Consider the following 14,688-nt stretch of genomic DNA (forward strand, 5'->3'; position numbering starts at 1 on the left):
TTTCAAACACGGAAGTTTGCAGTGAGGTTGCCTCCAAACACACACACACACACACACACACACAGTGAGAACAGCAGACACTGAGCTGTTGCTTTCTCTCTCAGTTTAATCTGACAGAAACTCTCTCAGGTTCTTCCTGAAGTCTCGGGCGGGACTCGGACCCAGATGGCGTCCGCCGGACAACTGCAGCCTGTCGGGCCGGCGGAGGCGGCGGCGGGCCTCCGGGATAGCCTGTCGATCCACGGCAGCTCAGAGAAGCTGAGCTCCACCGCGGTCAACCGCATCCTCATGGAGTGCTTGACGTACTTTGGCAGAGCCGTGCTCCTCTTTTACCCGGTCTACCTCACGGGCTACCTGGGCCTCAGCGTCAGCTGGGTGCTGCTGTGTATGATGATGGTCACCTGGTGGGGCAAGAACCGCCAGTGGAAGGACGCGCGCATCGGAACCGCGATCGACTTCGTGGACAACGAGACGCACGTGATCAACAAGGAACTGCACAGCGCGCTGCAGATGGCATCATGGGTGAGTGAGTGAGTGAGTGAGGACTAATGAGTGATTCACTAGACGTGGTGTCTATCACGGTTACACTTTAACAACCAGTGCTGCTACTCTATGTTCGCTGTTGCCATGACAACAACGCCTTTTTTTATTGACGTGACATGCCACAGTTGGGCGGGAACCACGTCTAACTTGACAAGTGAGACAAATACTGAATAGTATGTTGCTGCTGTTTCCTCTGCTGGATGTTTTTCCCTCTGCAGCACATTATTCTTCACCACACCCACTCAAACAGTGACTCATGGGAATGTTAGAGATTCATGTTCTACTTAAAAACACTCCTATCAACAGTGGCAGGGCCGCTCCTGGGCAAACTGGGGCCCGATTCAGCAGAATTTTACATTTACATACAAAGTAGGTGCACAATTAGAGCATAACCTAATTATCTTTATGAGTAAAGACTTAGCTTCAACCTGAAATAAATTCAATTAATCTGAAATAAGTCAATCACATTCACAAACAGGACTCTTGTCTTTAAATATTAGTAACTTTAACCTGAAATAAAATAAATCAAACATAAATAAATCACAATCACAAACAGGACCCTTTTAAAAGTAAAAAAATATAGAGAGAAAGAGAAAGAGAAACCCAACAGTTAACACAATGAGAAGAAAATGGACAAGAACTGGAGGTAGAGATGATATTAATGTTCTTACAAATGACAGTAAACATGACATGGAATTGAAATTATAATAACAAAAGAGAGAGAAGCCCAGAATAACACATTGCTAAATTGATATGCAACAATCACAGAAACATTTTTGATCTTATATATCGGCCTAGTTGACTCCAAAATAAATCAATAACAACCATTATCCCAATATAATGTCTTTTCTATTTTATTTTCCTTATATTATGTTTCTATCTCTCTCTTCTTATCTTGCACCACAGATCAGAACACTTGTCTAGTTTTGTGTAAACTTTAATAAACCTGATTGTGATTCGGATTCTGATCATGTATATGTTTCAAGATCAATATAACAAATATTATAATTGTCTGTTTTTGTTTTGTAGGTCCACTTCCCTGATGTTGAGAAAGTTGACTGGGTTAACAAGGTGCAGTATATAAAAAAAAGAAAAGAGAAAGTTATTTTTTACGTGGAATGCTGCAAAGCTTTTTACTGCTTTTATACTGTTTTAACTTCTACTCCAGTTATTCCATCATGGCAGAGTCTTCATGGCCTGCATTTGAATTTTATTTGAACACATTTGATTCATATTGTTGAGACTAAGTTCTTGTGTATGTGTCTGACTGCCCAAGTACTTGTTTTAGTTTTCATTTATTTCACAATTTAAAGCAGCACTGTGCAACTTCACTTTTACTAAGATCAGAACCCATTCGCTTCCAGGGGCAACGACACATACAGTATTACCTACAGAAACAGACAGTGGATATCCAGGCCGACTTCCATGTTTTTGTGATTTTTATCACGTTTATTGCACCATGGGAACATTTTGCACATTTTGTGACCCGATGGATGCGATAGGAAAGATGGATGCAAGTCACCATATATACACACCATATCACCATATAACAGAAGTAACTGGCATTTTCTTTTCACCATCAACCAAAGCATTGTTGCACTTTCTGTTTTAACCATAGAGGGACCATAAAATGTCCTGTAACTGCTTTTGTCCATTTTTCCAGAATAACTTATAATATCTGGCAGTTATTTACAATTTACTGCATGTTACAATTTAAAATGAAGGAAAACAAAAAGACTCTACACTGTAGTTGTACATGAACACCAGATTTTGCAGATTAAATTTGAACAGTATAATTTTATATTTTATATTATGTATTATATGTATGTATATGTGTGTATGTATATATATGTATATATATATATATATATATATATATATATATATATTATATTTTATATATTTAACAGTATATTTAACAGTACATATTTGTCTCAATGTCCAAAAACAGGCCATAAAATTGAAACTATGTGCAGGCGTTTTTTCCCACGCTTTCCATTTGTGGTAACAAAGCCGCTGATTTGTCGGCTTCCTGCAACAGCACGCGTGAAATTACCGTAATAACTTTGACGCGCAACTTCTCAGCTTTCAGAAACTGTTGGAATTTTTCCGAGACCACAAACCGTCTCGCGTAATTACTGTGATGCAAAGTGCACTTGCGCGAATGTGTTAAAAGGTTAACTTAGACACTTATCACAGTGTTTGTACTCTCATTAGGTGTAGACTGGGATTGAAAGATCTAATGTTTTCCTTTTGCAAGTCAGTGACTCATCACAAATGATTTTGTTGCTAAATGATTCTTGCTATTTAATGTAAGACTGTGTTGACATGTGTCCAGGTGTTGCACCAGGCCTGGCCTTTCTTTGGGATGTACATGGAGAAACTCCTCAAAGAAAATATCCAGCCTTCTGTCAGACTCTCCAACGCGGCCCTCAGAATGTTTACCTTCACTAAGGTCCACTTTGGACACATCGTAAGTTGACGTTTGTCCTCCACTCTTTTTTTCAAGCTTGTCTTTTAAATCTATGGACAGCTGAATCAGTGGTTCTCAAACCAGGTGCCTAAGAATTTGATCTTCTAAAGGAGGGCATGCCTGAAAAAGTACATCATGAGAAATGTCATATTTGTATATTCTGTACAGGAAGAAGATGATTTTGTTATGTTTTGGTCAATTGTTTCATATGTGTCAGAGGGGGAGTGGTGTATTTTGTTTTTTTTACCCTGCGATAGCTTGTGTTTTTATGGATTCGATGCCGTTATGGAGACATGATCCAGGTGTGGTTCAACCACATGGCACAATTTGTAGTTCTCAAACTGTGGTACATGTACCACTAGTGGTACGCAAGCTTCCTCTGGTGGTAGTAAATCAGAAATATTGTTCTACTGTATATACCAAGGTATGTGGTTGAATAGGAGTTGAGGAATTCTGACTGGCGTGTGTAGTCACCTTATCTCTCACTCCCCCTCAATCTAATTTCATTATACTAGTGTGTGAACTATATGTGAGGAAGAGGAGGATGATGAGAGAGCAAATTGTCTTACTGGGAATAAATCTGCCTCCTATTATGTTTTATTTAATTATATAATATTTTCTCGGGTGGTACTTGGTATAAAAGGTTTGAGAACCACTGATCTAAAAGATGTTGATGCTATGAGGAAAAACTCTGACCAGGTGTTTTTTTTTCTGTGCCTAAAAATAACCACATTTGTAACCAGGAAATGTTACCATCAAGCACTGTCACTTTGATATGCATGCATGTCTGTCATGAGCTCACATGTGTATATGTGGTTGGCACATGTACAGTGGGTTACAATGTTATTTACAACGATATCACAACCGTATCTCATAAACTGATGGTTGTGGAGTGTCCTTTTAAAACGAGTTACCCCCAATTCCAGCCTCTGAAAATCACTGGAATTAAAGCCTACACCGAAGAAGTGGACCAGAGGGAGGTGGTTCTGGACATGAATATATGGTCTGTCACAACCGCTCTCTTTCATCTGCGTTCCAACAGCACTTTCCACTCTGAACAATGTTCTGCATTTTCACTGACACTTTTCACTCCGCAGTTACGAGGGCGACGTCGACATCGACGCCTCGGTGAAGCCGCCCGTCACGGCCGGCGTCAAAGGCCTCAAAGTGAGCACCGTCATCCATTTTTTTTCCTCTCCTCTGCACTTACGTCACCCTCGTCATATGCTGCATGTGTTAACCTGTCCTGAATCTTCCAGCTCAAAGGAATGATCAGGATCATTTTGGAGCCTCTCATTGGTCAAGTGCCGTTAGTGGGAGGAGTCACCTTCTTTTTCATCCGTCGCCCGGTGAGTGTTCTCACACAATGTGGAGTGGTGTCACTTATTTGTGTTCCAAACTCTAAATCGTCAAATCTTTCAGACCTTGCAGATCAACTGGACCGGCATGACCAACCTCCTGGACAGTCCTGCTTTCAGGTTTTTTTTTTGTTTATCATTATTTATTTTTTAATATGTTAAGGGCCTTTCATGTATGCATAGAGTTTGCATGTTCTCCTCATGGGATTAGGCAAATTGGACACTCTAAACTGAGTGTGAGCATGAATGGCCCTGTGATGGACTGGCGATCTGTCCAGGGTGTATCCCGCCTTTCGCCCTATGTCAGCTGGGATTGGCACCAGTGACCCTCATGTGGAGGAAACAACTCCCAACCAAAAAGAACAACAACAACAACAACAACAACAATGTAACGAATAAATCCTTAAAGAAGGTGAAACAGGATTCTTTTAATAATTCATACAATCGTTTTACGGTACTAAAATAAAGGATATGGCAAGTAAGCATGCATTTTTAACACCACATTATTCCACTGTGCTTTTTTATCAAGCAAGTATTTTCTCAAAAAGTGATTATTCATGGCAAATAAAATTGTTTTTTTTCTTTATTTTCTCCTAAAACCCCAAACATAATATTCGAAGGTGTCAATTTAAACAACATTTTATTTAAGGCCATAGCCAGCTTTGGTTTCAGGCCCCAAATCTTGCAAAAAAAAACAAGTGCGTCTTATCTTCAGGAGTTGGACTTATTTGGTGAGGCCTAATCTGGTTGCACCAGTGTTTTGTGCTTTCATTATCAGTCTCTTTGTAAAGCTCTCTTGTTCCATCTTCCCCGTCCCAGTTCATTGTCTGAGGAGACCATCCTGGACATCATCGCCTCGCTCATGGTGTTGCCTAATCGCATGTGCATCCCGCTCATAGACCAGGTCAAAGTGGATCAGATGAGGTTCCCGCTACCTCGTGTATGTAAGACACACTTTTGCATACACGTTTCACACAAGCATGATCCCATTTCCCCCTTTTTTTAAAAAAGAATAAAAAATACCATTACACATTTTGAATAAAGGGAAAATAAGTATTTTTAATGTTGTGTTTTTTAACTCTGCTCCTCAGGGTGTGGTCAGGGTTCACTTGCTGGAGGCCAGAGACCTGGTGCCCAAGGATACGTACATGATGGGATTAGTCAAGGGCAAATCTGACCCGTATGCGACACTACGCGTCGGCAACAACCATTTCAAGAGCAAGATCGTCAAAGAGAATCTGAACCCAGTATGGAATGAAGTGTTCCAGGTGAGGTGGTGTTAGAACTTCAGTCATTTTAGTATTATTTTTTTGCTTTGGGTTTCTTACATCACTAAATGTCAGTGCAGAGATTGTTCCTTCTTGATTGTTATTGATGCTATTTTAAGCTGAGTCTGGGTGTAGTCCTTCTACATCAATCGCACCATCTTCAAAACATCCTCCTCCTCCTCCTCCTCTTCTTTGTCTGTGTGCAGTTTGTCGTCCACGAGGCCCCTGGGCAAGAGTTGGAGTTGGAGATATACGATGATGATACAGATAAAGACGACTTCATTGGAAGGTAAGACACTGTCTAAAATCACTGCTGAAGTAGGACCAGTGCTCTTTTGAGTCACGTGTAGAATATTTGGCCCTTTATTTTCCCTTCTAATTTGTTTATGTTAAACAAAAGTGTGTAGCTTTTAAATAGAAGCACATGCAATTCCAGCCCAGTCCAGCAGCTCCACATGACTCTCTCTGTTAATCATTATAGCAGTGTTTAGATCTTGTGTTGCCTGGCGACATTTATGTGGCACACACAGGAAGTGATTCTTTTTATGTCAAGACAGTCAGAGGTAACATTAAAGTGCTCCATGGACAGTGAAATGATAAAAGCTTGTTGTCCCCGCACTGCTGTACCCACACTAAGGCTGAACGTTTTTGACTAAATATGTAATTGCGATTATTTTTGCCTGAAATTGCTATTGCAATATAATTCACGATATGAGAGGGAATGGTACTTTTTACATAATTATTCTCTTTTTCATTTGAATAACATGTTTAAAATGACATTTTTGCATTTTCTTCAGTCTGTAGAATAGGTGTGTGTAGGCCAGGACAATATTTAATCTAAAATGGTCATTAGTCAACACATTTGGCTTTAAGAGATATTGCAACTCCTCCGCATCGCGATTTTGATGAAATTTCAATTAATTGTTAAGCCAAAATCCACACAGACGTCAGAGGCCAAACAGAGACAGAATAATAACAACATCAACAAGAACAGAATTTTTTGAAAAAAAAAATACTGTAAAAATATTAGGTAGTGAGCAAATAATTAAGTACAAATCTACAGAGTGATGTGAATGGGTGTTTTTCCTCATCTCTATAGTGACTCTATACAGTCGTTTTTGAAAGTAAATCTTTAAATGTAGAAGTTTCTTTGGAGAAACGGAACCTGTAGAATGTATATAATGTATATAATAAATGATGATGTAATTGGCACTGAAACTAAACAATTTAGTACTTTTTATTGTTTTTTATTATCATATTTCATAAAGACATGTGCACCTTTTTGTGTTACAGGTACAACCTTGATTTTGGAGAAGTAAAGAGGGAGAAAGAAATGGATCGGGTGAGTTGTTATTTATTGTTGTGGTTACGCTAAATGATTTTTGTCGAGTATGTACAGTTTTCCCTCCGCTGTGGGGGGAAAAGAATGTGGTGTTAACAAAATGATTGCCAGCTTTAGAGGACACCTCAGAGTATTGAATGAATTCCTTACAAAGTAGCCTACACACACGCAGTCATTTGTTATAAATATGCCTTAATATCAAAGTGGAGTTGATGAATGTACTGTCTCTCTCTCTGGTGTAGTGGTTTCCTCTGGAAGGGGTCCAGAATGGAGAAGTTCATCTCAAGCTCCAGTGGCTTTCCCTGAACACAGATGTCGGTCTGCTGACTAAGGTACTGTAACACCAGGGTTGCTTAAATCTCAACTTGACAGTCTCCTTGCCACAGTTACCAATGCATTTTAACTGTGTTTTGTGCTGTGTCTTGACTCTCTCCCAGTCTACAGACGGCCTTGCTTGTGCAATGCTTTCAGTGTATCTGGACAGTGCTTCGAATATACCAGTGAGTGGCTTTTGGTTGTTGCTGTTGTTGTTGTTGTTGTTGTGGAGATCAGGTGATAGAACACGGTTTAAACTTGTGTGTTGATATTGTGTATTTGTGCTTATTTTTCAGAAAGACCACAGTGAGATCGCCGACCTCCACAAACATGGGAAGCACGCAAAGGAAGCTCGGGTGAGACGAGAGCTGTTGAAGCAGAGAGCGTCGTCACATAAACGGTGTTACATTCATGTCACGTGTCATGTTCAGACCTGGTATAACACCGTCCTGAGTGATCCCATCACATGTGGACAGTGTTACGTACAGGTGTGAACACACCAAATCTTGAATGTAATCTCAAATCCTGGTTTGAGGACTCATGTGGCCACATATTAATGAATTCACAGAAATGACGTCCGTGAGCATTTGCATGCGGTTACCAGATGTTAGAGCAGATCGCAAATGGTCACATGAGACACATGGGGCGACATTGGCTCAACCCTCTCTCTCAGTCAAGACTAAAATTAAGCCCAGGTCTGAAACTGTAGGAATCCCTCTACAGTCTCATATATTCAGGAATTCAGGTCATCCATTCATTCATCTATTCCGTATTCCTGCTATAATTTTCCATTCTTAGTTTTCATTCAACTTTAAAAAAAAGTGGCCTTGGATACCTTGAAAGACACTGTATGTGTCTAAATTCTTCTTCTTATTATTAACCCTGCTATCTAACGTTTGGTTGGTTTGTTTAGATTAAATACCATCGCTATTTAAAAGTAAACATGAAAGCACTGCTGCTTGTCGACACCTGTTTCCAATCAGAAGTCACTCCTAATCCTTTTACTTCTTTAATCACAGCGTCACACTATTGCTTAAAAGAACCAAACTGTTTCTAAGAAACTGGCCTATGCTTGATTGGACACAGGTTTATGAGGATTTTTAATCCAGGAATTTTAGGTATGCAGGCGTCTCTCTCTCTCTCTCTCTCTCTCACTCTCTCTCTCTCTCTCTCTCTCTCTCTCTCTCTCTCTAACACAACCTGCTCGTGCAGACGCTTTATTGCTGAATATCCCCCTAAGATTTATCTCTGTTAGAGCACACTATCTTCCAATTTTTGGAAAATGTATGTGTAGCATAAAAAGGTTGCCTACGTCCTCATGAATTATGTTTTTTTTAACACCTTTAGAATGTATTGTATTCAAAAGATGTTTGGAAAGAATTGGTTGGATTGTATGTTGGATTTAATCTGCAGATTGGTATTTTCTGGTCGATTCTCTTTCACTTTACTCTCACAGTAGTCTCACAGTTGACAGGCCTTTTGTTTCTCTGTGAATCAGATACTTTCTGTTGGTGTTCCAGGTGCGTTTGTCCCAGGTTCACAGCTCGTATTTCCTGTTTGTCTGGTACGCGTCTGTCATTTAATGTGGGTGTGTTTTTACCAGCTGGTGTTGGTGCAGGTAAATTTTGCTCCCTAACCCCGGAGGCTTGTTCAGGGTACGTTCCACAGGCCCGTAGAAACACACAGAAGCCCTCTGATTTCTGGCGAGGACCTTTGCTTTATAGACTTGTAAAGCAAATAGTGGTACTGCTTTATGGGACAAATGAATAACTGCCATTGTGGTCACAGATTCCCTCACAGTTTCTGTTACTCACTCCTGTTACTCACGTTTGCTGCACGTTCAGACTTGAGTAAATCTTACGAATCCCACCCATCTGGTTGTTTAAGTAATTCTAATCTTACTCCAAGAACAATTAAAGGGAAAGGTTTCGATTTGATTTTTTTTAAACAAACCTATCCCATTTTGGAACCAAACTAAAGAAGCAATGGGGTCTTAATGCCCCCTGCTGGTGAGTATCTCAAATTACATTCACAAAATGGAAAAACTGAGTCTCCTCATGTTACCTTGTCCAGGAATGTTGAAAATGATGGCAAGGAATGTGTATGTGTTCCTTTTAACAAAGAACTGCAGGCTAACGCATATAGACAGGATACAACGACTTCAGAGGAAACATAAACAAGTAGAAAATCAAGAAAACTAAAATAGATGGCGATCCTAGCCACATTTTCAACTGTCAGTGGGTGCAAAACAAAAGTTTCATATGAAGCATTTAAATGACTGTGCTTGCTTGGAGATTATAATTGATCCAAACTGATTAATCTGTCGACCATTATTTTATAGCTGATGGATTTTCCTATTTAAACTGCAGCATCAAAGACATGAAGATTTGACTGTTTTCGCCACTGTATTGTTCCTTTACTGACACTGTCAGAAACAAACAAAGAGTCAACTAAGCAATTATGAGTTTATTTGCATATGTGGATATTTGCTTTGTTTTCAGCTCACAAGGAGGGTTCCTGATCCCAACTCCTATGTGGAACTTTCCATTGATAATGAAGTTCAGAAAAGCAAGGTACTGCCCCCCCACTGGACGACATTCAGAATGCTTAATCGGTGTGGCGTAAAGTTGTTGTTTACAAAAAAAACCCAAAAATTTAAAGAAATTGTTTTCCCTCCACAGGTTGTGTTTGCGTCCAAAGACCCATCGTGGGAGGAGGGCTTCACCTTCTTTGTGCATGACGTGAAAACACAGAAGCTCAGTCTTCAGGTTTGTAACATACATTTGAACACAAGTAGATCTAATTGGCTCAACTGTGCCTGACGGCATTGTCAAAACAAGAGTGTTCTATGATCTAACATGTCAATCATTGCTGTTGAAAGTCACTCTTTCTGCTTAACAAACGTGGAGTTGTGGATACTGTACACTGTCTCTCTCCGTTGTTGTCTTGAGACTAACATTAAGCAAGAGAGAGCAATTACGTGACGTGGTTGCAAAAATGCAAATTCCAAGATCTCTGGCTCACCAAAGGAAATTACAAAGACTGACTTTGCTCAAGATCTCAATGACAATCACTTGTCCAGATACAGAGCATGCTGCAAATCAATATTGGACACCATGGGCCAAGCGGCTCTTACAATTATCCCTCCCATCTTAAACCGTGTCAGCACAGGGAATTGGTCCTGTAAAGTCCTTGAAAAGTCATTGAATTTGATTTTAACTAAAATTAAAAAAAAAAAGTAAAAAATGACCACAGGATAAAATAGACTAATGTCAGATATCGACAGGAAATACAAACTTAAAAGTATTCAACGCTTAAATGTTCTAAAAATCGATGAATCCTCATGGTTCAGGTCAAAGAGCCTGAGAAGAAGACTCCACTCGGGTCGCTAAGCTTGCCCCTCACTCGCCTCCTCAACACGTCCGACATGACACTGGACCAGCGCTTCCTGCTGGAGCGCTCTGGAGCAACCAGCCAGCTCAAACTGAAGGCCACTCTCAGGGTGAGTACACAGAACCTGAACCTCTTCATGTGGTATTGGCACATAATGATCAACATTGACTTCACACATAGCACTGTTTTCATTGAACCTCCTGAGAGCGGGACAGAAGGAAAAACTGGTCTTAGCCACTTAACAGAAGGGTCATTTAATTAAATCTAAACCTGCAATTGTTAAAATTGCTGTCTCGTCAATCCCACAACAGGTTCTTACTGTGGAAAAGCCTCCACCCAAGATCATTCTGAATCCATCTCCACAAGGCAACAAAGGAAGTGACGGCTCCGCGTTCGCTCCCTCCGAAGCAACGTCCTCCTCTCCAGCACTTTCCTCCAACAATATTCCCACCACCAATGACCCAGCAGGCACTGGAGGAGATCATTTGACTCACCGCCGTGGGTCTTTTCTGGCCTCTGAAACTATGCGGTCACAGCCCGCCTCGAAAAGCATGCGTCGGTACGACTCTCACAGCCTCCTGTCGGAGAACTCCATCGCTTCCTCGCGTTTTGACCTCTCAGATGGGGCCTCGTATCCACTGTGAGTCGATGTTTCTGTGTGTGATTTTCAATTGTGTCATGTGCTGATTTCTTTCATTACCTGAACTTTTCTTTATGTATGAATCAATACAGGGCCCTCAGGAATCACCAGGGTTCTTTTGGGCAGATCCACCTGACTGTACGCTACGGCTCTCTGAGAAAAAAACTCATCGTCCTGGTCAACGCTTGCAGGTACACTTAGAAATTCACTACCCAGCGGCACCACATTTACACATAGTGTTGAGGTCAAAATTTTAGAAATTCAACTTTATTAGGAGGACATGATAAAAGACGCAGATTGTAAGTAGAATAGCTGAACTTAACGTGGAGAATATTTACATTATTACTTTTAGAGCTGAAACGATTACTCGATTATATATTGTTCACTAATTTAATCGCCTAATCGACTAATCGGTTTGAAGCTTTTTTCATTATTAAAACAAAATCAGCATCTTGAATGTGAATATTTTCTGGTGTCTTTGCTCCATAAAACAAAGAAATCCTTAAAACTGAATCATTTTGGTTTGTGGACAAAAACAAGACTTTTGAGAACATCATCACTTCCATGTTTGACAAACACTGATCAACATTTTTCAACATTTAATGGACCAATGTAGAAATTAATCGACAGATTGTCGTTGGCCTTGCTGATGCGAAATTATGATTTTCATGTCAAATAAATTCTGTTATCTTTGGGCATTTTTACAAACTGAGGTGATTGACAGTTGGTTTTATGTCCAGTGAGTTAAACTCATGCATTTTGCATTTGCATTTATGCCGTGCTCAAGCATGTTTTCAATAAACCTGGTGTTGTAATGGGCCTTTTTTTAATTATTTATTTATTTTTTTACACAACATCCATTTTTGACATTAAATTGTCAGACAAACACACATGTTACCAATTAATTTGGGTTCATCTCCACCAGGCTACTATTATTGTTCAGGTGTAAAGGGAGGTCTATCAAAATACTTTGAGTGATCTCTCAAAAGACACTGAAGCCTGTAGAAGCATTTTTACGGAACACATATCTGTATTTTCTGGTTTGTATTTTGCAAATTAACCTCGGCCAAATTCTGAGTTGTTCACAACAACTTTGCCCAAAAGCAGGTCAGGCAACTCAATGTATCTAACTGTTCCCCACAGCAACATATTCCCCTGCAGTGACAACGGCACAGACTCCTATGTTCGCCTGTATTTGCTCCCTGACCAAAGCTGGAGACACCGCAAGAGGACACATGTCAAAAGGAGGACAGTCAATCCCGTCTTCAACGACAAGTGAGCTGTCATTTTCGGATAGCCGACCTCCATGTAGATGTTTTTTCTGGTCTTCATTTTGGTCCTCTTTTCTCGCAGGTTTGAGTTTGATGTGTCACTTGAGACGGCGCAAACAAGGAAATTAGATGTTTCTGTGAAAAACAACAAAATGTTCCACATACGAGAGAGGAAAGACATTGGCATGGTAGTTAATGCATGTGCTTTTATTTTTAAATTCCTTACACAAGGGCTTGTTACAAATGTACAGAATATTGTGTCCAGTGTCCTAACTGCTGTGGTCGTCACTGCTCTGTTTGTGTCCACAGGTCGTGGTTGATCTTTCCCAAATAGATCTGGTCAAAGGCACTACAGAATGGTATATTCCCCTCTTTCCTATTACTGTTGATGAACCGATTAATCTGCATGCGATGAAACAAATGTTTTTTGTATCTTAATATTTCGTATATCTTTCCTCTTTAAAAGGTATGAACTCTCGCTGCCTGGGCTGAAGAAATCCAGCTAGATACCGGAGGGATCAAACTTCTCCTCCCAGCTTGAACGGCAGCTTCTCTGTCACAACACGGCAAACTGCAGGCCTCATAAATATCCTGAGAATATTCCTTATCTTCACTGATCAGATTATGTTTTTTTTTTGTTTTTTTTTGCAAATGCAGCAGTGAAACCAACTGCAGATACTGGACATGCTAGTCATTTTGGTCCTACTAAAAGCTGGGGTAGGCAGGATTGCTGTAATAGTGATAATCCCGTCCCACCAGATGTGCAGGAACAAAAGCATTCTTTTCATACCTGACCGATGTCTCAAATCGTACTTGTCCCACCTTTTATTTTTTGGGTTCCTTTGCAGCGTAAGCAGTTGTCACCGATGCTGAAATAATGACCTGTTCTTCAAGAGATTTGTATACATTAGTAGGAATGCATATTATCTCAATATTGCACTGTGATTGGTCAGCAGCCATTTTGACATGTTTCAAGAGGAAAATCACAGATGTTACTGATCACATTAACAACATCCCTGTTAATTTTATATAAGTCAGATCAGTGTGCCTGAACCAGTATTCACCCTGAAACAGTCAATCAATATATATGCATTTAATTATTTACACCAGTGATTTTCCCAATGTGACCAGTCAAAATGGCTGCTCTGCAGAATATCTCCAGTCACTTGACATATTTCTCCAAGGATGAGTAGAATCAGCTTCTCTTTTTTAGATTATATTAAAAAGTTGTTATAGAATTTTTCATTTAATAACACCAAAAATATGTTGTGTACCCCAGATTTAAGGTTTTACAGGGAATAAGTGGTTTTAGTGCAATTTACTTCACTTGTAATGTTAACAAAACATTCTGATTTGAATACACTCCATTAGACAGCAGGCAACTACTTAAACGCTAGGCTTTAATTATTATTTTGTTAGCACAAAGTGTCTTATTTGTTCAGAAACTCAACAATTCTGAATAGTGATGCAGTCACTAAGCAAAAACTTAAGAATGTAGACGACCATTTGACGTGAAACGGCAGGTAAACACAGGTGTAACTAATGACATTAACGAGTTTTTGGTTCCGTTTGAGTAAAGACTCATTATTAACACCTGTTAACTTGACTGCTGTGAAATCAGTAATAAGTCTCTGTTTTGGCTTTTAAGTGGAACTAAGTCAAAGTAGTTATTTTTATATTTTTATGTAAATAGTGATAAACAGTTTTATGTTATATATTAACAGAAATGAATGTGTTGCAGCAGTCCACAACTTTGCACTACAAGGAAGGGTTACATGCTTTAATACACAACAATAACTACACTACAAAACTGGAAGACTTAGTAGCTACAGTATAGGGTCATTTGAAGTAAAACTCTTGAGGGATACTGTTTTTTTTTTTGCTCAAGGGCATTTTGACCTAGTGAGGGAAACCTAAGCTGCTCACATTGACCACCTGACCGTAAATTGATATTCAGTTTTAATACTGAAATCTGTTTCCAGAAAATAATAAATATATATGTAAATAAAATGCTGTTGCACATTGTTTTGAGATGCTTTCCATAAAAGTACATTTTAACTGTCCGATATTGTGACCAGTGCTGAA

General features: G+C 39.6%; 1 protein-coding gene across 1 annotated transcript; it reads left to right on the forward strand.

Moving 5' to 3' along the window:
- Nucleotides 1-14: 14 nt before the first annotated feature.
- On the forward strand, nt 15-14,628 carry esyt3 (extended synaptotagmin-like protein 3). Its single transcript, XM_058622650.1, has 23 exons — nt 15-522; nt 1,573-1,614; nt 2,882-3,016; nt 3,943-4,019; nt 4,114-4,183; nt 4,276-4,365; nt 4,439-4,494; nt 5,194-5,314; nt 5,466-5,642; nt 5,849-5,931; nt 6,936-6,984; nt 7,227-7,316; nt 7,422-7,484; nt 7,596-7,655; nt 9,801-9,872; nt 9,981-10,067; nt 10,652-10,801; nt 11,004-11,332; nt 11,425-11,523; nt 12,476-12,607; nt 12,686-12,791; nt 12,913-12,962; nt 13,070-14,628. The coding sequence occupies exons 1-23, from the start codon at nt 166-168 to the stop codon at nt 13,107-13,109; spliced, it is 2,535 nt and encodes an 844-aa protein (XP_058478633.1). The 5' UTR covers nt 15-165; the 3' UTR covers nt 13,110-14,628.
- Nucleotides 14,629-14,688: the final 60 nt, after the last annotated feature.

This window comes from Solea solea, chromosome 2, assembly GCF_958295425.1.
Source record: "Solea solea chromosome 2, fSolSol10.1, whole genome shotgun sequence".
NCBI classification, from domain to species: Eukaryota; Metazoa; Chordata; class Actinopteri; order Pleuronectiformes; family Soleidae; genus Solea; species Solea solea.